Source organism: Amblyomma americanum, chromosome 7 (assembly GCF_052857255.1).
Source record: "Amblyomma americanum isolate KBUSLIRL-KWMA chromosome 7, ASM5285725v1, whole genome shotgun sequence".
NCBI lineage: Eukaryota > Metazoa > Arthropoda > Arachnida > Ixodida > Ixodidae > Amblyomma > Amblyomma americanum.
The window spans coordinates 6,696,274-6,723,552 of record NC_135503.1 but is presented as its reverse complement, the minus strand read 5'-3'; the positions used below and the strand labels follow the sequence as shown (position 1 = coordinate 6,723,552).

The following is a 27,279-nucleotide window of genomic DNA, read 5'->3' as shown; positions in this document are numbered from 1 at the left end:
CTTTCCACTGATCTTACAGGTGCAAAACAATTTGTGCTTCAAGGGGCACAACCACGGAGTACGACGTGCGTTAGATTGCCGGTAGGGCTCCTTTTTGCGGTGTATCAAGCGTCAGCGCATGACAGCATAAAGGTTGTTGAAGATGCGCAGCAGCCGCCCTTGAGTGCTAGAGTAGTGCACTGAAATAGTCGTAGTTATTGCGTTCAATAATAACGTGCGTGCTGTACAAGGAACGGAGTGTACTGCGTGCACGAGCGCCGGAAAAGAGAAGTAGACCTGCTCCACGTCGACTTCCACTATATAACGCCCTTGGACAAACAGTGGTAGTCCACCTGCTTCAGTCTGGCTCATATGCTCCAGAACTCTCTCGGTGTGTCAGAGAAGACAGGTTCCGCAGTTTTTGTCAGTATTTTATTTCAAAGCTGCCATATGCCTTGCTTGACAATAGAAGATGATCGCAAACTGCGCTTGCTCGGATGTACTCAACTGCTCGTGCTCAATATTTCCTACCTACCGCCGAGTCTTCCCTTGTCTTCTCTCTTTTTTTCTTCGCATATGCGTTCGGAGGATACAATGCGTTGTTCCTACACAAGGGACCTGCAGAGGTGGGTGTCGTTCCCACCGCTGTCCTTGCTTCGCGTTTCGTGACCTGTGGGGGCGCGGGCGACCGCCCGCTAACATTCGTTTTTCGTTACGTTCGCTCATGCAAATCGTCCTTCCAGCGTGAGCGTCGGAAAGAATGCCGTTGTTGAGTCAGGTCTGGCATATAGGTGGCAGCCCTACGCTGGTTCCCACCATTTTTTTTCATTCTTTCTTTGTAACCTCTGTCGGCTACAACTCCTTCACTACGACTCGCATCATGGGTAGTAAAGATGATCGTTGTACGCTCTTCTTCATTGAAACATCTCGTCCTGATCAAATGAACGTCCGCATAAAAATGGGGAGCAGCAACCGTCTTCACGGTGTGTTTCATACCTTCGCATTCAAGTGCGTACAGGCTGGTAATGTAAATGCACTTTTCAGAAATTTCACGCGATAAACAGAAAGTAACGCTAAGCCGTCGAGGAGGCGCGGAGGAGAGGCTGTCATTTCTACTTGGAGAGAATGAAGCATTAGCCATCTTGGCAGTTTCTCTTGAATACACGCGACACTGTTTTAATTCGAAAAATTGCTCCAGGCACAAGCAGCGCGCATGCTTTTGAGACCTTTGATATCAGACACTTTTCATGCTTTGCCTGAGTCGTTTCAGAAGCCGCATGTCTATGACACGCGTGGAGCTGATCGTGTGGGTTCATGTGTTTATCTGTCAAGGACCGGCTGTAGTCGCGAACGACCCGACAGATGTCCCGCCAGCAGTCCACCAAGAGGCCAAGCATGAGTTTCATTCTTTATTATGCACATGTCTACACCGAAGTCACAAGTCGATTCACAACACCGAACAAATATTTTTTTTTTCTTTGAGGGGAAAGGAGAAGGCGTAGGACGCCGAGGTAGCGGCAATGACGTGTCGAAACAGGACGCCAGCACAGGGACAGTCACGACATACACGAGGGCAGCACATGGTCGATTTCGCGCGTCTTGGCACGTACAAACAAGAGGGGGAAAAACGACCGGAACAACGAGGGACGGACGAGAAGGAATATTCCACTTAAGGGAGTACTGCATTCACCACAAGCTATAGGCCGTAAACCAGCGGCTGCGACAACCCGCTTTCGTAGCAGAAGACCAACGATGCACCCTCACCGGAGAGGACGATGCCGTTTTTCATAACGCTGCCCCTAAGTAAAACCTAAAGCGGCAGTGTAAGTAGAAAAGGTGAGTCCGCACCAAGCAGGAGGTAGACAGGGACGGGCAACAATACAACTCACACCACAAACCCAGCGATACGTTCAACACAGGGACCACAAGGGGAGTGCAGGGTCTGCAGGGGACTGCAGGAACACAAGGAAGGGGGAATAAAAACAAGAGGGGAAGAAAAATTTACAGCGCCAGCTAAGCGGCGTGGAGGTGTCCGCAAACGAACACGGATTCACAACACATGAAGCGAGGGTGGTCATGGACGAAGCTGAGCTAGGAGAAGCCTAGCCCCTGAGGCGGTTGGGCTCGTTCTGGATGGCGGCCTCGGGCCCAGGAAGGGCGCTCGACTGGAAGATGACGTCGGCCGGGTTCTTGGACTCGGTGCCCTGCTCGTTGGTGACGACCTCGGCACGGTAGCCGTTCTCGTCGGCCGTGTAGGTGACGGTGCGGGTGCGGCCGTCGGCCAGGTTGATGGTGTAGCGGCCCGTGACGCGGCCGGAGCCGTCACCGCTCTGCTCGTGCGTGTGCGACCCCTCGGCGTCCTGGCTGGCGTAGTTGAAGGAGTAGGGGATCGGGGGACCGTAGTCCTCCACCGGAGAGAAGCCCCGCTGTGCGGCCTGCGTGGGAAGACAGAAGAAAGCGCACTGAGGCAGCACTTCCAACATAAAGCCTGTGCCAATGGAAGTATACAGACACCTCCATACAGCGTATAGAGTGGCGCGCCTTTTATGAGGCGTTCGTGACGATGAACTACTTGCTTCAACATAAGGCGCTATCAACGTGGAAATGAAACTCTTGCCTATTTTTCGTCTTGGAACAGGTAATTGTTCAAAGTGAATCGGGAGAAAATGGTCTTGGATAGATTGCGCTAGTTGAAGATGAAGAGCTTTGAGAAATGACTCTTAATTGTTCTTCCCTCCACCCCAGATGTGGGTTGAAGAGGTTAGCAGATTGCACTGACTGCGGAGTTGCTCAGGCAACGAAAGTTGCTCTCAGGAAGGATTAATTACAGAGCGAGGTCATTGCTTTTGGCTTGGTCATTTGTTTGCTTGACCTTAATTTCGGCTCCATTTAGACTATTTTAATTGTAAGATACTCCTTTTTCTCTCATCGTTTTCTACCAGGATTGCGGCCTCACCAAGTTAGCAATATCAACAATTTTTTGTTTTCCCTTGCTTTCATAACTTTTCCACTGGTGACGCGCTAACGCCTAAAATCACCCGCATGCTACCATTATTTGCACGCTTCTCGTAGTTCCTTTCCTTCTCTGTAAATGTTTGTAGCACGTGTTTATGCCACTTTGTAGCGTCTGCTCAAGAAGCAGTGGTTTTCTACGATGTAAGAGCGAGTTACCACTAAAATTACTTGGATCCCCACGTTTTATGACATTAAAAAGTTACTGAAAACGTACTAAATGCGAAGTGAGCCAACTTTCTCTGTTCTAAATAGTGCTCTATTAGGCTACAAGAACGCAGATGGCAGTAAGGACCAAGTACTATAGTAGCTGTTCGCGGCGTAGAGTCGTGCTTTTGAGCTACAGTTTTCACAAATATGATATTTTGGGGGTTGTCCAAGCAAAACCGCTCATACTGTGCCTTCTTTTTTTTTTGCGCCCTGCTTCCTATAACGCTGTTCCTGTTTTAGAAATGCAACAGAACCAACTCTGCCAGCGCTTCTCTTTGTAACGTGTGGTTTGCTTACGTTACTTCTGTTATTCCTCTGAAGACTAGTAGTTGCGAAATGAAATATGTGCCACAAAAAAATACAGTGCGAGAAAAAGGGACCAGCGGACTTACGGCAACGCAGATGCAGGCCAGGAGGATTGCGAACTGAAAGAAAAAAAATGCAAGTCTTTATAAATGGTTGTTGGCAGAACATTATGCAAAATGAAACTTTCTGTCTCCATATCAACTAGAGGCCCACAGTTGCCGTCAGTTTCACTGATAGGAACTGGACGGAGTCACGTGAACAGAATCAATGCTTAATAACACACAAATAAAAGACGAGCTGGTTCTTTAAAGTAGAAATGCAATATTCTCCTCCATCACGCCTTTGCAGTAATATGAATCCTGCTGTTCCATACATACTGTTAAAACTAGTCATGTTTAACAAATCCAGCACAGAAGTTTAGATGTAAACTGAGTGTTGCTCTTGCGCTACGAAGTAAATAATGTGACATATCTACTCAAGGTGAGTGTTTGAACGAAAAGTAATCCAATGGCAGTTATAGTTTTCGTGGAGCTCATTTTTCGGACCGCCTTCATAAGAGCATGCATTTTCTCGAGAAATCATTTACGCCTAGATATGGTATTCTGTCTTTCCAGCAATAAACAAACAGCGTATGCATAACTTGCTCTGATTATTTAATATATTCCGCGTGTACAGAATAAGAGTTCTTCGTTTTGTGAAAGCGCTGGTAAAGCCTGTCACTGCAGAATTAATCAAATTATAGAATAAATACTCATGAATTAGATGGTGGAGTGCTGACTGCTCAAATCAAACAGTTTATAGTGTACATCTAGCACACACACCGTAGCGAGTTTAAGCCTGCACGAGAAACGCTGAATCTATCGCATCATGATTTCAGTCCGCCGTTATCACGAATAAATCCCAAAGTTATGTGACTTTCCTCGGGAAGGTAATGCTGCACTAACAGCAGCTACTCTCTCCAGAACACTTACACCCAACCAAACCAAGGACGTCAGTACATGACAGCGTAAGCCATCGAGCCTTGGGTGCATGATGAGAGAATTACCCTGACTAGCGAAAGGAACACAAGTTAAGCCATCCGCTAGAAAGCTCGGCGGTGCCGGTGAGAATGACCGACGCTGGTGCATGCGCAGCTCTTGACGGACGCTCCGGGCCGTAATCCCAAGTCCGCGCGGCGCCACGGCGAACCAGAGGACGGGGCACAAATCCAGGGAGCGTGCCTCCGCCTCCGGGGCCCGGTGCGCACTCACCTTGTGCATGGCTACGGCGTCTTCGTGGGGCACACTCGGTGATGAACCGGCTGGGCACTGCGGGCAAGTGTCGGGATGTGTTCCGCCGGGGCTCATCTCCGTTTTTATAGAGCTACGCCCGGCCATCGGCGTGCTCTTCCGCCGCCAATCAGACGCAGCCGACCTAGATTGCGCAACGCCTCGTCGCCAGCCTTAGAAGGCGTGAGCACACACGCACACGCGCGCGCACACGCATGCACGCACGCACGGACGCGGACAATCGTGTAGAGGGCCTCTAACCCTGGCCACCCCTCTCCCGCGATTTCGTCTTCACCTTTCACCGCTCGAGTGCCCTTTCTCCGTTTCACTCTCGGTTTCTCTGCGCGCAAAAACAACAAGGTCCGCACCGTGAGAGCAGCAGCGGTCGAGGGTAGAGGTAACGGCTGCAATACGCAACGAGCGGGCAGTCCATACACGCGCGCGGCTAGCTTAGGAATGCTCCAGATTCAAACTGCGCCCTCATCCTCCACACTTGTTTCAAGCGATCACGGCTCGCGCTTCGTTCCGGCGTGGCCAGTCTGCGGGGACGACGGAGAGGAAGAGTCGTCGGGGGCGAGGGTCATCGCTGGAGGCGTTGACGCTCGTGCCTACCGGGGCACGTAACCCGTTCGCGGAGAGAATGGTCGCCCATGGGAGCCCGCCGATGGGACAGCCGTGATTTTCACATTATCTGTCAGCTCCGAATCGGCGAGCCTCCCGAGCATGAGATTCCTCGCTTGTCCTTGCTGTTGGAAGAGAGACTTCTCACGCGCATCACAATGGCGACTGCTCTTGCTTGACCGTGGGGCTGAATCAATCGTCCACTGACACGTTCGTGTCCAGGCTGCGGCGCTGGTATGCTCTTTGCTTACGAATTCTAAACTGTCCGAACCCTTTCCGCCTTTGCGGACTGGAGCGCACTGGAGTGTGGCAGACAGAGCGCAAGGTGTGGCGCGGTTCACAGAAAGGTCCAGGAAGCAAAGTCTGACTGGAGATGTTCGGCGGTGGATACGCTGTACCCTCGTGTACTGATGGGCAGTAGGTCTATTTGGCCGCGCATTCGCTGACAAGCAGCCACGTCTGAAGCCCAGTGGCTACACTCAGATGACAGCTAATAAATGAATGGTACAGTTTAGGTTTATGGGCTTTAACGTCCCGAAGCGACTCAGGCTATGAGGGACTCCGTAGTGGAGGGCTCCGGAAAACTTCGACCGCCTGGGGTTTTTTAACGTGCACTGACATCGCACAGCACACCAGCTTTTAGCATTTCGCTTTCATCGAAATGCAACCGCCGCGGCCAGGGTCAAGCCCGAGTCTTTCGGGTCAGCAGCCGAGCACCATTTCTACGAGCCACCGCGGCGGCAATGAATGAATGAATGAATGAATGAATGAATGAATGAATGAATGAATGAATGAATTTTAATGGATTCTTATATGTTTTCGTACAGTGCCCCATTGCATTTTAGGGGTGCATTTCCCAGCATACGCCTGGAGCACTATTTCGGCATGCTTACGTTTGTTAAGCTCAGGTGCGTGAAAGTTAGGATGCAGAATAATCCTTCTGATTAGGCGTCATTCGCAGATACTTGTCTGCAGCGGCATGAAGCGCGCTCCGTTAGTTTATCAAACTGACTTCGTCAGAAAGATAGGTCGCTAAGAAGAGACGAGGTGACTGTGCATGACATGAATGGCGAAGGCTATCAGCAGCGGCCTGGGACACCTTCACTCTTGCTGATACATATTTCTTATAAGGTCGAAGTGAAAATTACTTTTAACGTGTAAATACAGGGGCTCGTAATATTTTCTCGTTCAGGAGTGTGGGCTTATTGGCAGTGTGGCAAGTCTTTGCTTCACGCGTGAATCCACATTCTGTTATGTCTCGCCGTAAGCTGAGCGATGGGGAGAGGCCGCAAAGAAGCGAAAGGAGGAACTCCGGCGCCATCAAAGCGCATGATGGGAGACGCAGCACTGAATTTACGCGGAAAGCCGAACTTTTTAAACTAATAGCAAGATAGAGGCGCAGGACAAGAAAAACTTTGCTTAAAGAAGCATTGTATGCTCTTGTCAAAATGCGGGACTAAAACACTCCGCCCTATGGTGGTTTATGCTTGAGCAGCATAAAATAAAAGATGCATCAAAAACCGACAAAAATGGGGCACCACTCGGCTTTCAAGGTGCTTTTAGTTTTAGGGCATTTGGCGGAACTTAGGAGAATGTCAGTGCGCATGCTCCCAAAAGTGTCCCATAAAGCTGTCAGCTGTTCTACGGTATGCTGTTCTGTCGACGTGTTGTTCATCGCTGTGCTGCTTTGTGTTCCGCCATTTTTCGTGAGCTGTTCTGACGCGTGCATTTTTGTCGCTTGCTCTTTCCATGCGTGGTAAAACTATTTTTAAAAAGCAATGTAGCTGATTTAGCAATCACCCTATTAAAATCGCGCAAATGTTTTGAGGTTACTTTACAAATTACTGCTCACAAAAGGTAATGATATTATATAATATATAAGGACATTATATTATAACGGCAGTACAAAATTCTGTGTATACTTGCCGATTCCTTGCAGCCCTGGCCCACGCTTGCCGCGGGTCGCTAGCGATTCGAGGTGCTCCATCCGGCTCATGACAGACCAAACCTTTGCTTCTTCTGACACAAAGAACATTATTGCATTTCAATAAATGTTTTTCGGACGTAATTATTTTTGGTGGCAAGTTACAGTTTCAAAGTACTTTATTTAATTACTAAATTAGTAGATAAAGTTATTAAAATTACGTGTTTATTACAATAGTGAAGTTCAATGGCGCGTTAGGACAACAGCTTGCAGCCGAAGAGCGCCCTGGCACAAGCTGCTTGTAGCGGTCTACTAAAGTGGGGGGGGGGGGGGGGGGGGGGGGGGGCGGGGGGGGGAATTACACGCTGCAGATGAAAGTAATTAGATTACTATAATTTACTTTGCAGAAAATTAATTTATTCCTTGTCTCGCGCTCTTGATCCCTCGTTGCCATGTCTTCGGGCTAATCTGTTAATGCGCCGATGGCCGATGCGCGCATGTGTTTGGCTTCACGCGATCAAAATGGGCCTTGTTGACTTGCATGTGCGTGTCTTTCTGTCAACAAAGCCATTCGATGTCTGTCGTGAAACCTGCCGCTTTGTTTCTTTTTCCGGCGCCCTGTTACGCTATGCGTTCCTTCAGTCAGCGTTCAACCAAAGAAAACACCGTGATTGTTTTTGCCTCCTTTTCTCACCTGGAACTAATCGTTCCACCTTGCTATGAACAGAGCCATTATTGTGCACATAATGAATTTTGCTTGCTTACTTCCCTGCGCAATTAAATGTAAAACACTACGATTCGCAGTATGAGCGCTCCAAACTGGGGTTTCCTTGGAATTTTCGCTTGCTTCATTCCTCCGCTGACTCGACGTATCGATGGGTGCGATCTGGCTTTCTTCAAGCGGCTTTCTTCGAGTAATAAGCAATCATGTGAGCTATTTTCGTGTGACAGAAGGTCGTGCTCTGATTGCTAAGTGTGTTTATTTAATCTCTTTCTTACGTTCCTACCTTGCTTCCTTCCAGGGTGTGAAAAAAAAAATGAAAACGCGTGATAATACTTTTCGAGCTCTATTGGAACGATCCAGCGCGCTCCGACCCACTCCGCTGACCTCACCAGTAAAAGCCGCTCGTAGGCCTATCTGGGTCACGGGAGCACAGGGGGCAGCATGCTCTCGAAAGCCACGGCTTCCCCCCTTATGGGGGAGCGTGCTTCTGATCCCATATGGCTCATAAGTGCGTGAGTTACACTGATCTCGGGCAGCACGCGAACAGGACAGTTTTTCGTTCCGACGTACTCCGACGTCCACGACATCATCTTACACTCCGAAGAATGTCCCTCGCACAACTACGTCCCCATAGTTTCGCGTGTGTCCACTGGTAGTAGGCGAAGGACAAGTTTCACGTAGCGAATGCAAACGATCTGAACTGGTCAAACTGGCCTCGCTCCTCTGCGGAAACACGAGACGCCATGTAGAACACGCGCTACTTGCGCTCTCGCTCAACCTTGTAATCATGTCAACGATCGAGCAAGAGATACACCGAAATTTATCGTCACTTACTAGAAACCGGAGGTTGCCATTAATCACAGCGCCGTCGCACGTTACTCTCACGATCGTACTTTAACGGGAGCTGTTGAAACAGACAATACAGTTTCTTGAAGCTGTGAGGCTACTGTGAAGAAAATTTATTGCGCCACAGCTGTCTTCATTCCTTTAAATCATGGCAAACAGAGAACACGAGAAGTAATGGTAGACAGCAGCCAGGGGATTTATTTATATGGTACAGAGGGACAGCTGCCGCTGATTTCATGCGTTCTCTCAATATTTATGAGGTGACCAAACGCCTTTAATGAAGATGTTCCTATATGTGAAGCCAGCTCCTTCACATCTGCCTTTTTCAACTTCTTAACTGCCATGGAAGAAGGAAAAAAGGTAAGGTTTGCAGACTTTTTTTTTTTTAGACACTATAATTGTCCATTGTTTAAAACCTCCATTCATGTGTCAATGCACACAGGTCGTGTTTGCAATGATGGCTTGGTTCACTCCGATGCATTCTCAGCTTGCGATCATTCTTTCAAGCTCTCCGAAGACAATGAACATGCCAAGCTTGGGCATAGACGTGAGGACAAGAGTGGCTGCTCAGGCACCTCGGCGCAACACGTATATGTCACGTAAAGACTTGGTTGGCTGGCACCACGGACCTGACAGCGGCTTGGTGACAACGGTGATGTCATAATGCAGGCAGTATTTTGTATACATGCCATACGGGCATTCTGAATGCCATTGAATCAATGACCATCGAAAAATTTTGATGGTCACCAGAATGAACCACTGCCACACGGCCAATTTCAATGCTCATTGAGTAGTGAGCATGCAATCGTACAGAGGGCGCTAAGGTTAACAACATGAAAATCAAGAGAAGCAGCAATCAAATAAAGCGAATATTGAAGTAAATGCTATTTTTCCATGACAGTTTGTCCGGAAAGAGCTATTCAAATACCTCACAATTAGGCTGAATTCACAGACAGCGATGGCGGGCCCACGATAGGCAACGCGCTTCGTTTTAGAAGCAGCCACTTTATGCCGGCAAAGTTGCCACAGATCAGTGACCGTCTTTGCTCCGTTCACAACCACTAACGTTGCAATACTTGCAGGGCACTTAACTGTCTCGGTGTTCACAGGGGCGCTGGGAGATGAAAACGGGAGAAACACAAGACCAGCGTCAGTTTATTTACATCTGACCGCTAGACGTCTGCGAAGCTCTCATTTTGGCTAATGAATAAGAATTAGCTTGTTAACTTTTTGACGTAGCTTTTAAATTTTCTGCATAAATCAAAAAGATTTTCTTTACTTGTTTGATTTTCTGCATTTTTTAAAACTTTACTGCGTGTGCAAGGCCGCTCATTTGCGAACCTCTATTAAGCCGATCCCCATCGAGTTCAAAGACTCTCGTTCTCGCCATCGAGAATGTTAGTGAAGCATCTCGAACTTAGTACCTCACTACCAAACGACCCCCCCCCCCCCCCCCCCCTCTCGCCCCCCTCCCCTCGAAGTGAACCCCGTTTGCTCACATTCCTCCTTTCCTCCACGCTGCAGCTACTTCGGGACGCCAGCTAATGCTGAGCATTCGAAATATGCACTGGAACCGTCCTGTGGGGTTTTTTTCTTTCGAACTTTATTGCATTTATCGTGGCTCACACATGGTCATATCATCTTTTGTTTGCCACGTGGCATGCGTTGTAATTTTCATTCTCGCCAGACACGGCTGGATTGCTCTGGAGGAATCGTGATCAGGCGCCACACCTTCGACAATGTACGTAGGAGTGCTTGAAAAAAGTTTTTCGCCTCAATTACTTATTGTCGTTCTCGCTCATAATTGAAGATGAGACGCTGTCTTTAAACCCACGAAAACCACGCGATAGCGCATGCTTAGGTGGTTCGTCGCCGAAACATGCAAGATGAGTTATCTGTCTGGTCGCTGCAAAGCGGACAGGGCCTGTTCTAGCGCCGTTGAACTGCGCGAGCGTCGTGGTAGCTGAAAAACAGCGCCGCCTTGCGTCTGGCGCTGCGTATCACCAGTTTGTTCCCCGGAAGCACGCAAAAAGGTACGGCTGCGAGGATGAAAGGATGCGCGTGAGCAAACCGAGGTCTCGACGCCAGAAGCGCAACGTCAGATGGAGCGCAGTTGCTGTCGTGCCGAATCTTGCCGCCAGTCGTGTGCCGCGGCCTGTTTGTCGCCGGTTGTGCGGTGAAAGATAGAAGCAGCTGCCAACTGCTGCGTATTGCCCGTAACCGTAGTAAGTCGTATAACTTTCAAGCCTCCGCAGCCGTGTTCCGCTACGCTACAGACGGTTTTCGGGCCCAGAGGAAGCGCATCAAAAAAGCTGCCCACTTGCCACAAATCAGACTGCACGGAAGCGGAGTTCGTCGTCGGAAGAGAACGTGTCGTGACATTGAGCGGTTACGTTGCAGAACGGTTTTGATTGATACGCCGTATAGGTTCAGTCGATACTGCAGGCTGTAGCAATCGAACAAGTGAATTTGAAGACGTCTTTCAAGACCTGGGAGATTCAAAGGATGTTGCGGGCCCCATGTAGCTCAAGGCCGGCGCTCAAGAAACGGTTAATCCAGCAAGAAGAGCCGCCGTTGCTGTTCAAAAAGGCGTGAAAGTCGAGCTCCAAAGAACGGAAAGAGCCGGGATCATCGCTAAGGTAACTGTACTTACTTCTTGGTCAAGTCACGTGATGGTAGGGGTTAAAAAAGCGAAAGTGCGGATATGCTTAGACCCGTCAGACAAAGGTGTTCTCAGGGAGCACCACCACATGCCAACGTTAGAGGATGTAGTACCGCGTCTTTCTGTTGTCAGTGCACGGTAAATAACCCCCGGGTAGTCGAAATTTCCGGAGACCTTTACTACGCTGTCCCTCATAGCCTGAGTCGCTTTGGGACGTTAACAGCCACAAACTAAACTTTCTGTTATGAAATATTGTTCCACCCAATACACATCACCGGGATCCTCAAAGGTCATGTTAGACGAGCCAAGCTCACGTAATTTCCACCATGAGCACTGCGTGTACTGTAGATATAGGTTTTAGCGCACGCCATAGTCGACATAGCGTCCACTCCAGTTTTTCAACAAGCCATGCACAGAACTGTAGAGGGTTTGGCCGGTGTAGCCATTGTGGTGGACAACGTTTTAGTCTGGGGGGAAACGCGCAAGTAGCACGACAAAATCTGTCCAACTGCTTGTTGCGTTGCAGAGAACGTGACTTGAAGCTTAGTAAAACTTACTTTTTTCAGCCTCCAGTACTCTACATGATCCATGTACTCACCGCGGAGAGACTCTGCCTCGATCCTGAGGAAGTGGAGGACATCCTACAAGTACCACCACCACAGAACAGTAAGGAGCTTCAAGTTTTCCTCGGGGTGGTCAACTTTGTGGTGCGCTGTGTTCCCAATGTATGTGCCATATATGAGCCACTTAGAGAGCTGTTAAAAGACATTGTGACGACGAACAGGAGAGCAGTTTTTACTAGCTCTGAGTTAGCCTCGTGCAAGCACTGGCATACTTACTTTCAGCAAGATCAACCCATGGTATTGTCAGCTGACGCTAGCCAGTACGATGTGGGTGCCGTGTTGCTGCAAAACGCGCACCCTATCGATTACTAATCCCGTTCGCTAACCGCAGCACAACAGCCCTATACACATCTAAAAGGAGGCCTTGGCAGTCGTGCATGGCTGCAACACGTTTCAAGATTACATATTTGGGCAATCGGTGGCATCGGTGGCATCTGATCACATACCACTCTAAATGATATTGAAGAAAGCTCTGTGTGAATACCGAATGCGCCTCCAATGCATGAGGCTGGTGATTGAAAAGTTTCCAGCCAACGTTAAGTACAAACCAGGAAAAGAACGGCTCATAGCTGATGCCCTTTCGAGTCTTCTAAGGTGGAATTGTGAGAGGAAACAGAGCAGCTTGAAGTACACCATCGGAAACTGAATTGCGCAGGACGCGCGTGCACGAGAGCTCGCAAAAAAAAAAAAAAACAAGAAACGTATCGCTGGCGGTGGTACTATATGATTTTATCGCCATGTATGTTCCAAGAACGTCCCCTGGAACGGTGCTCCAGTCTTTCAGCTACTCGAGGCAATGCTCGGGCGTTCAGTAGCGGCGAGCTGCTGGTAAAATTCAAAAATAAATGCAGCTTGCCGACGCCTCATCAGGGAGCAGCATACGCCTGGAAGCGCTGCATCTTGTCGACTCATCGCGTGGGCTGGTTCTCGCGCCAAGCCCAAGAGCATACGCTTTCAGACGAGCACCCCTTGGCGGGCGAAATGGACCCGTTATTCTCGGACCACTAGGTGACGCAGCGATGCGTATGAGCCACCCCCGGCCAGTCCGGGGCGTTCTGTCCGCGGTAGTATTATCGTGAGCAAAGTTGGGAGAGCCCTGCAAGCGAGTGCCGCTGCAGACGGGCCCCACCTAATGAAGCACCCCTGTTGCGGAGACTGGCGCAGCGATGGCGCTGCGTCACTCTCCGCTAGACAGGCGCGCGCCAGTGGACCGCTCTCGGCACCAGGGGCCGAATTACGGAACGATCAAATCACAAACTTGTCAAAAACTTGTCAAAGACGGATCAATCAGCCTCGCTTCTATTGGTCGGTTGTGGCCAACGGCCATGTCGCTTTTTTTTTGCGTCATGGGTGGCTACAGATTACGTCACGGATGTGGCAGAAGTGATGACGTTGCACACCTAATTATGCAGCCGCAAATTGATTGTTCTTTGTGATCGCCTCGAGGCGGTCAATTTTACCGTTGCGTTCGTGACAGAAAATGGCGGTAGTGTACATAGCGATGCGACTGCTGCGCCGGCGCGAGCAACGGCGATGGAGGGCGCACGAAGACGCGTTTGACTTGCCGGTTTAGCTGTTTCGACGCCTTTTTCGACTGGAAAAGCAGAGTGTGGAGTGGCTATGCGACGAAGTCGCCGATGAACTGGGAGGTATGCGTGCAAGCGCGTCGTCGGTGTGGCTGCAGGTGTTGTGTGCACTGCGGTTCGTTGCTACCGGCGGCTTTCAAGCTGCCGTTGGTAACAAGGCGCACGTCGGCATCGCACAACCGACGGTGAGCAAATGCGTGCGGCGGCTGTTGGAGGTAATCTGCAAAGTTAGCGCGCAGAATGGGTGGGTTACCGCGGTCACCTCTGTGCCGCAGCTACATATGAACAAAACACGGTTACGCTGGCAAAGAACTATTTTTCCCAACAAATCGCACATCGTGGTCGTCTTATGTTTCCCAATAGAAAAGAAACAGACAACCACATATCACGTACTGCAACACTTCACCCTGTGACACTTTTGTAATCGATCGTAAGCGCCGAGCAAAACTGACTTCAACGAGTTGTCTTGGTCGATTTTGTACCAAGCGCTCCTTGCAAGTTTGTTCGGCAGGCACGCAGCCTTCACTGCCTTCGTTCAAATTTTTCTGCTCACTTAGGCCAACCGCACAATAGCTTGATTTCAGATGCCGCGTAAAAAACAACACGGTGTGGAATCGGCTGCTTTCGTGCAAAGCGGCTTGTTGACTTTTACCGCCGTCAGAGCACCCCCGCGGCAGCAAGAGTAGCGCAACATCGTACTGTTTTTGTTTTGCTTAATATTTTCGAACTTTAAACGCAATGTTTGGCAAAATAAAATATTAGTTATTTCTATCGCTGCGTATTTCTTAAGTCGAGCTGAATGAGGGTTTGATAGATGTAGATCACTGAAATCCCAAGTGTAGTGATAATGTGAGCCGACGTGAGAATGATCAGATGGGAATTTCTTTGGGAAGTGGTGAAACAGAAGCAGTTATAAAAATGGTCCCACGTAATAAGTCACAGAGGCACTACTTTAAAGACGGTTATTGATTAATGTGGGGACCTGATGGCTTTGCATACGATATATAGTAAGAGGGCTTTCGGGAGATGAAGACGGCGCAATATACTGGCGCCCTCTCGACTAATCAAATAAACCTGGTCTAATCAACGACCTTGTGCCATCCGACCAGATTACGTGTGAAAGCTGTCCGCCATCTTGAGTCGGACCTTGGTTCAGGGTTGCCAGAATTGCTGCTAGCCTTAAACTAAATCAAACAATGAAATTGGCAGTATTTAACAAAACTTTAGCGTTAAAACCTGTATTTTTCAGTTTTTGTTTACTTGCAACATTTAATCATCGCAGATGTCATGCATGTTTTCGCTATTCCGCGTCTGACAATTCTCTTAAAGACAATAATAAACGTTAAGAAGTAAGAACAGCGCAGAAACACGAGACGCGAAAGAACAGGATGGCACTACGTGCTGCTTTCTGGTCCCATGTTTCTGCCCTGTTTTTCCTTCTTAAGCATGATGTAACAACTTGCCCAAGTCTCTGCCTTAACACAAGTAATTAACGTCCTGAGGGAATACGGAGCGCAGTGCCAACTCAGGCATACTTGCGATAGAAAGCGCCAACTTTCAAACAGAAAGTCTTGCGGTACGTTTATTCAGAACACGAGTTCTCAGCACTAGGTCCGTTATCCCACCTCAAAGACCCTATTATATATTTGAGCGCTTTTTTCTGGTCTGCTCGAAAAAAAAAATTAAATCTTATCTTCATTCGTGGCACCAGTTTCTTCAGGTCTGAGGGAAAAATTTCCATTGAAGAGGCCGGAGGAATATCATTGGAAACGAAAGCAAGACAGGACCCAGGGCAGATTTCCTGTTTCTGAATGATTCACCTGCTTCCGAAGTCAACGAACAGTTATTTCCAGATTAACATTTACGTCAGAGTTTTTCTCAAGAGCGTTGTTAAAATTGGTAACATCCCAGGGAATCTATTCACTGGCAAAACTACTGCATTCACCACCATGGTGCACGCGTATAGTATTGTTAGTAAGTGCCGTAGCCTGTCATATACCGCCTATTATCCAGCCCATAATAGCTATCCTCAGTTGTTTGGCCTCTGCTCGCATAGAGCGAAGGGGACGGCTGGATCCAAAGCTGTAGCATCAGCGACGATGGCTCGTCCAACAATCGCTCCTAGTAGTCTTTTGTCAAGGCTTACGACCGCAGAAGACTATTTTTTTCCACGATGATACCAGGAGCAGCCTCGAGTGACTTCCATTGCGAGCCTTTGAGCGGAAAGCCAAACATTCCTTGCCCTTGGATGCAGCAGTTCCGGCTTTTGCTCCACCTGTGCAGCACTGACGCACGTGTTTACGTTGCTGGATCTACCTCACCGATGAGCTTCCCTAGCAATGTGAATGTATAGTCTGCTACATTTGCCATGTTTGGAGAGGACCAGGTCTCTGAATATCATCGGCCTTGAATACTGCTGGTCACGTGAACAACATGGAACCATGTTTTTTTACTGTATTTTTCAGATTAACCTCTTACCCCTTTTTGTCTTCATGTCTTAAGGCCTTTGTGCTGGACCGGAGACATGCATTGCTTGCTAGCTATGAGCGCTGACATCGTAGCTGGTAGCTGCCAATAGAAGTAAGCGAAATGAATGAATCGTGATGAGAACCGCCAGGAAATACGGCTTCTGCAACACATTGCCCGAGCTGCAGACTTGAAATGATCCCTGTTTGGTGGCTATAACTTACAAGGGGCGTCAGCAGTGGCGCTTCGCATGAATCGGCACGAAATTTATGCCGACAGTAATATTGATAAAATTGGAGGGGATTCTTAAGCTCCGCCTTAAGGTTTTGGCGCGACAGCGTAATGGGTTAATTCCGATATATGCAGATCCCTATACTTTACATTCATAGATTCCAGGGGGTCCTCATACCAGTACTCCTGGTGCAGTGGTGCAGCGGTTAAGCGATGCGCCACTGCCCTGCGATGGCAGGTGCTCCCAGCGATGGGCTTCGTGCGGCCCATGTTTATCTTCTCGAGCGACCAATCATTAATTTAACTGTCACCTGCCACGGTGAGCAGCTTGCTCACTATCCTTCGGGCAGTTTGTGATGACGGCGCATGGTCACGTGACCTAGGTTGGCCCACCTGCCTCCTAGGTTGCTCTCTGGGGACAACCCGCCGTAGCCATGCCAGTGATTTTTCGCTCACAACGACAACGCCGACACCGTATTTTGAGGTCGCGTTAAAACTAGCGTAACCCACACACTTGGTCCCGCAGATTAAGCAGCCTTCAGCAGAAGAGAGGAAACGATAATTCTGCGCTGAGCGGCTGAATGGGTCATCAACATTAGCTCAAGTGACAATGAATCTGTACTACATGTCCGCTAATGAGCTCTTTCGTTTTCATTTTGATGACGAAAGCGAATGCTTCCACGAAACTTTTTTTTTGTTTACTGAAGACGTTCCGTTGCGTAAAGCGCCTAGAATCAACCATGAACTCCGACTTTTCAAAAGGAGCACGCTGACTTCTACGGTGCGACATGCAATTCTCATTGCCACCTGTTAATTCCGAATGCCGTGACATTTAATTCGGTCACTTCTGTACACACGGCTGCACGGCCTTGAAGGACGCGCATAATTTTCATACCAGGCTGGCTGACACTGTACTGTCAGCGAGGTCTGCAATAGCAGAAAAATGCCAGTTAATGCTTTTTTTTTTTTCACGGCTGCCTGGTAGCCAAGCACCCCTTTTCTGAATGACACAAGGCAGGTATATCAAGAAGAAATTGCTTTGCAAATGATTGTGATAATGCAGGCCACTTTATCAGCGAGAAATCACCGTGCTAATGATCGCGATAATGCTGGCAATAGCCAGAGGGAGTCACCATAGTATAAAGTGGCGTGTGTCGCAGAAAGTGTGTGTCGCTCGAAAACTACAGGCCTGTGAGCGTACTCTGCCGTTTACAATGGCAGAGCTAGTTTTGTTCGTTTTTTTTAGTTTGCCCTTACTCTTGTTGTTGCTGCATCTATTTGGTTTCTTGTTTCTTTTTCCCAGTGCAGTTACCTTCGACAGAAGTGTGTTCCTGCTGACCGTCCTAACCTCACTACGGTATTGTTGTATCAAGCCTTGTGTTTGATTCGGCCGTTAGGCACGTTCGAGTAGAACAAGGGCAGAAATTGGTCACCGACAACTCTTAATGAGCCAAAACACGAGCACCATGGTTTATTGAGCACGCATTTACATAAAAGATGCAACCGAAGTTCATAACACCGGACAGCTACTTTTCCACTGCGAGAGCGCACGGAGGAGCAACACGCCGAGGAGGCGGCGATGACGAGGTGACACGGGACGCGAGGGCAGACACTTCGTGGGTGGCACATGAGCAACACACGTGGTCCGCGCGAGTCGATGAGGAGGCTACACGATCTCAACTAGGAACGGAAGAAAGAGATGCCACACGAGATCCCGAGGGGGAGCACGCTCCCAACAGGACGCGAGGCCGTATACCAGCGGCTGCAGCGACCAGCTTCCATAGCGAGGAACGCAAGGCGGTCACAGGTACGTGGCCTACCTAGCAATACCACTTTAGGGAGCGCTTACTTTGATCCTAAGGCGGAGGTTGTGACGTACAAAGAAGGTTTTACACAGTGCGGACAGAGACGCGGACTAACGAAGACGAACACCTACCCACACGAGACGGCTACACAAGGACAAGAAACATGCCAAAACCACGAGGACGAGAGGACTGGACTTAGCGGGAGGGGACAGACAGAGGAGCAGGAAGAAAAATTTACAACACCTACAAGCAATCGAGTTCCGAGTGCTGTACAGGCGTCGGATTTTCCGCAACCCAACACGGAGTCACACAACACGAAGCGGAGGTAATCAGCGACGCAGCTGGCTCAAAGCAGGCTTAGCCCCTGACGCGGTTGGGCTCGTTGGCAATGGCGGCCTCGGGTCCAGGAAGGGCGCTCGACTGGATGACGACGTCGGCGGGGTTCTTGGACTCGGTGCCCTGCTCGTTGGTGACGATCTCGGCGCGGTAGCCGTTCTCGTCGGCCGTGTAGGTGACGGTGCGGGTGCGGCCGTCGGCCAGCGAGAGGGTGTAGCGGCCCTGGACGCGTCCGCTGCCGTCTCCGCTCTCCTCGTGCGTGTGCGTGCCTTCGGCATCCTGGTTGGCGTAGTTGAAGGAGTAGGGGATGGGCGGGTAGTTCTCCACCGGAGCGAGGCCCCGCTGAGCGGCCTGCATCGAGGCACAGCATCTCTGAACGAACGTTCTGACCCCCAGAATGTTTCGCGTTCGTCTCACGAATATGGCTCGTCGCTCGTAGAACTTGGTGGCGAGCAAAGGTAATTGCAATGCAACCACATTCTACGATTCGAATTTCCGAGGGCATGAACCTTGAAAAATGAATTTCGGTTCTGCGGAAGAGGGAAATAGGCCTGACGGGCAAATAAATGCTGATGTCTCGCTTTATGCTATATTTCCATCAGGATTGGCAGTATGTGCCGTTTTCATTTGTCATTGTTCCATTCATAGCAATCCTGTTTGCGTAAGCTCCTACTGCATTTCTTTTGCTGTTGCTGGCTGTATAACCAGGGACGATATCTCTTCCCGAGAAAGGCAAGGACCGGTTTGTCATGTCTTGCATATTCACGGTCTGTAGCGCTGGGGCCATATTGCTCCCACATATACCGCTTAAGACATCGCCTGTTGCAGCAGTGCAAGTTCTGTGCTAAAGATGCGTTTTACTTTTCTTGCACTTGCGGCTACTGCGAAGTTTAGCTCTTGTTCTGCGTTTTAATTTGTTCGCATTCTCTGCGATTACGCTCATTCTCCCCGCCTTCCTTTTGTCCACGAAACTTCTACTTTCGTCCCCTTATTTTTTCACAATAATGGTTCTGTTGCGAACGAGCCGCTTCCTTGGGGCAAATTCTATGACCCATGTAACAGGAACATGCGTTCATGTTTAAGCGCCAAGGCGAAATTACAAGCTATCTTACCTCATCTATGTAAAGCATGCAGCAGCAAGTTTTCCGCGTTGCAAATGGTCTTGGAAGTATTGCAGTATTTTACTTTGAACTAATATTTGGTTTAAAATTATGCTCTGCGCTGTACCCATATTCTTTAAAGCGCCAGGTTACTTCTCGACGCATATGCCTTGATCGCGGTGTAAACTTCTCTGCAATAGTTTCTGAGTGGCTACATGGGGTTATGGTTACATGCATATCGTAAAGAACAAGAGGAGATAAACTTACGGCGATGCAGATGCATGCCAGGAGGATGACGAGCTGAAATAGAAGCATTCACGAGTATTAGCAAATAATCAGATTCCGTTGGCATGACCCAGGAACTCACCAAGGCCCTGAATAAACACTGGCCCAGTTGTAACCAGCCGTGTAGAATAACAATAAAACATTCAGATTAAGGCCTTTGAGGCTTCTCAACCAAATGACGCGCTTTACAGCTCAGAAAGCACAATGCAATTTGGATTTCACCAGTGTAGTAAAACGCAATATGGATTCCACAGCTATCAACTCGATGAATAGATGAATCGATGAATTTCCTGGCTCTGACGCGACCTGGGAAATACAGAATATACCGTAAAAAGAAAATGACATGTAGATCGTTAACTGACGTCACACTGATAATTTAATTTTTCTTTAACCAAATACGGCCCGAAAGACGCGGGCTCGATCCCGGCCGCGGCGGTCGAATTTCGATGGAGGCGAAATTCTAGAGGCCCGTGTGCTGTGCGATGTCAGTGCACGTTAAAGAACCCCAGGTGGTCGAAATTTCCGGAGCCCTTCACTACGGCGTCTCTCATAGCCTGAGTCGCTTTGGGACGTTAAACCCCTATAAACCAAACCTTTAACCCAATACAGAACACTCCATGGGAACATACGCGAAGGCGGGAGCAATATAAAAATTATTTTCCAGGAAATGCGGCTTGAAAAAAAAAAAACAGCGGTATTGAGGGGTACGCATGAGGAAAATAATCTAAATGAAGGGAAATGATTTACTGAGGTAAGCAGAACGGCGATTCATCGCAAAAAAGCTAAAACCAGGTGACGTGTTGGTAAGGCAGCTGACTTATCTGAGAAGACGATCTCCAGTGAACTCAGCGTTGACAATTAGTGACAAGCTGCTGAGAGGAGCGATTACTGCGTCGAAATTAACGGGCGGAGAAGGGTAGGGGGCGTCGGGGAAAGGAGGGACAATACAATGGAGCGAAGGGAAAGGGTCGGTGCCACTGGAATCCGGAGTAATCAGCCGGGAAGCAGGGGCCGGGAGACGCGGCGTACAAAATCCATGGAGCGTGCCTCTGCATCGCGTGCACTCACCTTGTGCATGGTTAGGCTGGCGGTGGAAGTCCGGCACGAGGTGGGCAACGGGAGGCGGATGAGTCCCCAGCGTGGCTCATCTCCGTTCTTATAGGGGCTTCAGCCGGCCAGCGGCGCGCTCTTTCCACCGCCAATCAGCTTCCGCTGTCCTACATCGCGCCGCACACCTCGTCGCCGGCCTTAGCAGCAGACGCCGTGCTGCACAGACGGCGACCGCGCTCACACACAGCGAGCCGCTAACCTTAGCCGCCCTCACCCCCTCTAACCCCCCGCTGCCGCCTTCGCTTGGGCTTTCTGCGCGGAAAAGCCCTTTCTCCGATGCTGCCCACCCTCCTTTCGTCGGTGAGCGAAACGACACGCACCAACAACCATCCGCTACGAGTTCTATGCGGCTGCGGCAGCCGCCAAACGGCTGCCGCAAGACGTATACTGCTGGCGAGTAGCCGACAAGGCTGGCCGAGGGACGCTCCATCATTGACCAACTCATCCCCCCCCCCTCCCCCCCCCCCCCCCCCCAGTTCTCCTCCCCACAAACTGCCGCTTGCTTCCCGCACCTCGCAGTCTTACTTTTGTGCTTTTGTTTTCAGCGATCACATGGCGCTTACTTGATCTAAGCCGCTTCACTGTGGACGCGAGACGAGGAGGGGGGGGGGGGGGGGGGGTTTGCTTACGGATGCCAGCGTTATCGATAGCGACGTCTTCTGTGGTGCATGCCTTCGGGCAGGCAACTTGTTATGCGAGAGAGCACGGTCAAGGATGTAACCCGGGGGCAAAGGTTATGTTACTTATACCGTTTGTGAGCTCTAAATTTTGTGGAGTGCACTTTACTCTTGCGCGGGTCTACTTATTTTTTTAATGATAATGAATGCTTTCCGCCGCGCTAAAACAACTTCGATCAAGCTTTTCTGCCACCCACTCATACGCTTGCCAGCTGGCTGCGTACGACTCACTTTTGTTTGCTGTATAAACATAGTTGGAATACCGGAAATGTTTGCGGCCCCTTTCGCTCTTGCAGCGATCCGCCTAGTGCCTGCCCGTAAAAAGATCACTGCCGCACTCAGTGTCAAATCACTCAGTAATGCAGGCTGTATATCATTCGAACAAATAGCACTAACATGAAGTAGTGGCGCTCGTTGTCTTTTTCGCATCGTCAGTGCCATTGATATTACCAGCAAGGACGGGCACAGTGTTCTGGGTGATGCGATGTACACAACAAACAAGGTGATTTAGCCTAACTCATTTCTCTGGTCGGGTTTTGCATCCGCTTTAAAGGTCGGGCCTCTCAAAGCTGGATTGGAAATTAATTCCCTGTTTGCATGTGTATGAAACTCGGTGCTTTACACCGTCCGCTTGTATGTTTGGATGTGAGGCACTAGAAATAAAATGAAGGCATCGAGGAAGTGCCGTAAACTGTGCCAAGCCCTCTAAGGACTGTGTGGACCGACCAATCATTAGAGGCCCGTTGTAGCCCTTTGTCTAACGTAGGTACACTATGAGATACTACAGAGTAATGCAGTAAAATTATTCACTATGTTCACTTGCACTTCCAAGTTACGCCAGGATCATTTAGCTTGTGCGTGCGGGTTTGCTTGCATGTGTCATGACACGTACACCATATTAAATGTAAGCGAACGATAAAAAATTGGGGCATACGTTCAGCGAATCAAGCTTTAACAGCCAGAGCAAATGTGAGTATTATTTACTTCACACTTTGTAATTAAGGATAAGAACTAATCGCGTAATGTATAATTATTAGCTATTTCAGCGCGGGCGTTACAAGAAATGATTCTATTGAAATGTTGCAGAGCTCCAAGAAAAAAAAAAAGGAAACTGTGTGTAGCGCACATTCTAAACATACAGCGTCACTGACTGAAGGAAATAAGTTTTGGAGATTTTATTAATTTTACGAGGAGGTGTGATTTAGTGTCTTGATCTGTGCTGCATATTCTGCAGTGAATGTATTCAAGATTTCCCTCTGAAGGCACCCTGATGCTCCTTCAATATAGCCGACCAAGGCACTACTGTTTTGCAGGGCATCTGCTTTCCCAGACCGCACCGAAAAGGTAATTCTATAGGTTAGTTCGCTTCTTAAATCAATAAAAAGGTTGGTGGTTTAGCATTGCTATGCACGAAATATTGGACGGAAGAAAGTTTTTTTGAAGGTGGACACCACCGCCACGTACCTGAAAGCACGATTGAGGTGTCCACTGACCCAGGGAGCCAGTTCTGCGCGTGTTCAACTTTTTCGTCGTCAGTGCCAATTTACCCAATGTACGCCGGCGGCGTGTGTTCCAGTGCCGCGTTTGTGCAGCAGTGTTGTCACCGTCAACACGTATTGCTCTAGAGCTGTGCTTTTGGCGCAGCGTTGTCCACGCCAACGCATGCAGCCCACATCTCTCTGTCACTACTGCCACATAGCTCAAAGCGCGAATATCAGTTTGATTGCAGTATTAATTGATGAAGAAGACAATGTGCAATGCACAGAGCGAGATTGTGTTGCAGTTTAATACGAGGCGCGATCGGCTGCGGTGATAGGCTATGCACAAGGAACGACAAGGAACAACAAATGGTGCCATATAAGTAACGGTCGAGTTAATTGAAAAACATTCGCGTTAAAGCTTTGGCTATTTAAATGTCATGTAGCCTTTTTTTCGACCTCTTATGATGAGCCCAGTGGTTTAAAAGTTATTAGTTAAAGGGGACAAAGCGCCTAAATTGTGAATTACAAATGCTCCTACTTAAAACGCCAGTAGCAAGACTGATCATTTCTGGCGCATGCAACAATTGCTTTTTTAGTTCCTTGTTTATAGTAATACCTTGAACACTACACATATCTTTCCCCTCCATTCAGAAACGGCACAAAATGTCGGCAGAGACATTTAAGACAGCTTGCGTGTGAGAAGGCGTAGGCCCGCCCGCTCACTTTGTGAACGCAGTCGCTGCGCGGCGTGATGTAACCCGATGCCGCGCAGATGGCAATTCTACACCTGCATGGCTCTACGCAGCCGCCGCTGCACCCCTTGTGGTCGGCGCGCGGACTTGAGGCCAGTCGCCGCCTTAGCGCAGCACGCGCTCTACGGATTGATGTTCATATATGCAGAATTGCTCATTCTCTACTTGACAATAATAGATTCCTGGCGGTCCTGGTATACCACTCCTGGCGCAGTGGTGCAGCGGTTAAGCAGTGCGCCCTGTGATGGCAGGCTATATGCCACCGGTGGGACTTGTGCGGCCCAGGTTTCTCTTCCGTAGCAACCACACGCGACCAATCGTTGCGATATGGGATATGCATCTTAATGATATATGCTCAAAATCATACAGGAAATTGTGCTCTCTGCGCAAGAAACTGAAAGTTTCCCCGTAAAGCGTGAAATTCGAAGCATATTGCATTATGATTCGACCAGTATTATAGAGTACGCCTCTCTGGCGTGGGATCCGCACCATACCAAAATCAGCGGGCAAGTGGAGCGCATCCACCAGCATGCAGCCAGGTTCATTTCATCCAATTATCGCAAGCGTTCATCAATCACAAGTGCATTGAGGCAGAATGAGTTAGAGCCGCTCCAGTTGCGCAGAAAGATTGCCGGGTTAAAATTTTCGTGCTTGCTGTGTGAGAACAAAATAGGATTGCCATGTGAATCATGCATTTTTTCTGCATATCAGCGATAACCAAGATTGAACCTCACAAAGGCTATACGGTCATATTGCGCCAGGTCTAAACAATTCAAGACATCGTATTTCCCTTTCACAATGGAACCGCCTGCCTGCTTTGATTGTTCAATGTATTAACGTTAACACTTTTGAGCGCTCTCTGCAAACTCATTTTCTGTAATCCTCTCCTGCTTGGGCAGCACGGCTGCTTACAGTATTTAGAAATTAATAAATAAATAAATTTATTTTACTGTCAGTTACCTGGGGTCCCAGATGCTGCCATCGGTGGGACTTGTGTGATCCAAAGCAACCTCACCTTAATGATCCTAATAACGTGGAGCACAAAACGTATGCATTGTGCGGTTGCACGAATACTGTAGCCAGTCGAAATACAGATAAATGGCGAAACTGTATTCCAAACGCATGAAACTATTCAACGACTTCGGATGCTTTGGAAGCATTTTAAACTCCAGGAGGCCACACCATCCATAAAGCAGCGAATAGGTAGTATTATAACCCATACGAACGAGTCGACTTTTATTTATTTATTATCCCTTAAGACCTACATACATATTATTTATTTATTGATACTGTTGACCCTCGCTTGAGGGTCGTTACAGGGAGGGAATACAATACAATATACAACAAAAAAAATTCATGTCTCATAACATCAAGTTGGGTGCCCCCGACACAAAATATCGATAGAACGTTCGAACTTGTGCACTTCCGATTGTTCGACGACTTCAACAGGCAAAGCATTCCAAATTTCGATGACATCAGGAAAAAAAGAGTAACGAAAAACATCAATACGTGAGTCGTAAGGCTTGATCGATCGAGTGTGGCTTGTTCTCGCGCTCCGTCTTCCCGGAGGCTGAACATATCTATCTGATTTTATCTTGAAGTGCCCTTGAATTATTTGAAAGAAAAGTTTTAGTCTTGATTTTTTCCTTCGATTTTCCAGTGACTCGAGCCCACATGAGTTCAGCATTTCCGTCACTGAATCCCTTCTTCTGTATCTTGACGATATAAACCGAGCAGCCATTCTTTGGATTCGTTCCAGTTTATCTTTTAGAACTTTTTGGTGCGGGCTCCAGACGACACAAGCGTACTCCAAGGATGGGCGGATGAATGTTTTGTAAGCTATCAGTTTGACATCTTTTGTTGCATGTTCCAATTTCCTCCTCAGAAAGTAAAGTTTTTGGGAAGCTGTCGAGCACACATTATTAATATGTTTATGCCACTGCAGATTATGTGCAATTGTGACACCTAAATACTTGAAGGTATCAACATTTTTTAGATTATTTTTTCCAACATTATAAGAAAATAACTGCAAAGTCTTCTTATTAGTTATATGCGTAAAAGTTGATTTTGTGTAATTAATTTCCATGCCCCATTTTTCGCACCAAAGATGCAAGGAATTAAGGACACGGTTTATTCTAATTTGGTCGGCAGCTTGTGTTATTCGAGAATAAATTAAACAGTCGTCTGCAAAAAGCTTCAATTCTACGGGAGACTCGGTAACCTCGTTAATATCATTAATATAAATTAGGAACAGTAATGGAGCTAAAACCGACCCTTGAGGAACGCCAGAAAATACTTCTAATGTAGAAGAAAAACAATCATCCACATGCACAACCTGCCTGCGATTATTCAAATAGGCTTTAATCCACTTAAGAATGGTTTCGCTAATTCCTGCTTTGTGTAACTTGAAAAGTAATTTACTGTGTGGAACCTTGTCAAATGCTTTTGCAAAATCTACGCAAATGACATCTATTTGTTCTTGGGCATCTATGGCTGAACAAAAATCATGTATCGTTTCTATGAGCTGTGTTATGGTAGATAGCCCTCTTCGGAACCCGTGCTGATGCTGATAAAAGAACGCGTTATCCTCGAGGAAAGTTAGTATATGTTTACTTATGATATGTTCCAATAGTTTACAGCTGATACTTGTCAGGGAAATTGGGCGATAATTATTTGCGAGTAGTCGGTCGCCGTTTTTAAAAACAGGTGTTACGACTGCGCACCGCCAATCTTGTGGCAACGAGTTAGTGTGTAGGGACTTTGTAAAGATTATCGTCAAGAAAAATGATATCCACTCAGCGTATCGCTTTAAAAACTGGGTTGGAATCCCATCCGGCCCGCTAGCCTTTTTAGAATCCAAGAGTAACAATTAAGTACGCCGGCCTGGGTCACGACCAGGTCTTCCATCGAACATGAAAGGGAGGAAGCCGGGTACGCGTCACAGTCATCATTGCTTGGTTTAGAAAAAACAGACTGGAAAAAGTTATTGAAATGATCTGCTATTTTTGTTTTTTCTGTTACTATGTTCTCACTAATTTGAATTCTATTGATTTCCTCTTTATTGCCACTAAGGTAAAGCCAAAACTTCCGAGGTGCCGTTTTAACGAAGCTACTTAATTTTTTATTAAAAAATTGCTCTTTTGATTCCATCAGAGCCGTTTTTAAACTCCTTCGCAATTTCGATACCTCAGCTGAGCTCACTTTTCTCCTGCGCAGCCTCTTTATCTTGCGCTTGATGTGTATAATAGGTCGATTAATCCAAGGGTTACGGGGTT

The 27,279-nt window shown here is 48.2% G+C and overlaps 2 protein-coding genes across 2 annotated transcripts; both read right to left on the bottom strand.

Moving 5' to 3' along the window:
* Positions 1–1,375: 1,375 nt before the first annotated feature.
* Positions 1,376–4,897, bottom strand: LOC144098341 (cuticle protein 10.9-like). The gene is made up of 3 exons (XM_077630907.1): positions 4,758–4,897; positions 3,594–3,626; positions 1,376–2,414 (listed from the first exon to the last, which is right to left on the bottom strand). Exons 1-3 carry the CDS (start codon positions 4,881–4,883, stop codon positions 2,082–2,084), a joined length of 492 nt encoding a protein of 163 aa, XP_077487033.1. The 5' UTR covers positions 4,884–4,897; the 3' UTR covers positions 1,376–2,081.
* A 13,003-nt stretch (positions 4,898–17,900) lies between these two features.
* Positions 17,901–21,251, bottom strand: LOC144098330 (cuticle protein 10.9-like). Its single transcript, XM_077630888.1, has 3 exons — positions 21,053–21,251; positions 19,967–19,999; positions 17,901–18,950 (listed from the first exon to the last, which is right to left on the bottom strand). Exons 1-3 carry the CDS (start codon positions 21,059–21,061, stop codon positions 18,621–18,623), a joined length of 372 nt encoding a protein of 123 aa, XP_077487014.1. The 5' UTR covers positions 21,062–21,251; the 3' UTR covers positions 17,901–18,620.
* Positions 21,252–27,279: the final 6,028 nt, after the last annotated feature.

Excerpts from the sequence above, each read along its gene's own strand:
- LOC144098341 (XM_077630907.1), bottom strand. The coding sequence starts at position 4,883 with ATGGCCGGGCGTAGCTCTATAAAAACGGAGATGAGCCCCGGCGGAACA. Across the intron at positions 3,627-4,757 it reads ACGCCGTAGCCATGCACAAG|TTCGCAATCCTCCTGGCCTG; the intron begins GTGAGTGCGCAC and ends TTTTTCTTTCAG. Across the intron at positions 2,415-3,593 it reads TGGCCTGCATCTGCGTTGCC|GCCGCACAGCGGGGCTTCTC; the intron begins GTAAGTCCGCTG and ends CTTCCCACGCAG.
- LOC144098330 (XM_077630888.1), bottom strand. Across the intron at positions 18,951-19,966 it reads TGGCATGCATCTGCATCGCC|GCCGCTCAGCGGGGCCTCGC; the intron begins GTAAGTTTATCT and ends GCCTCGATGCAG.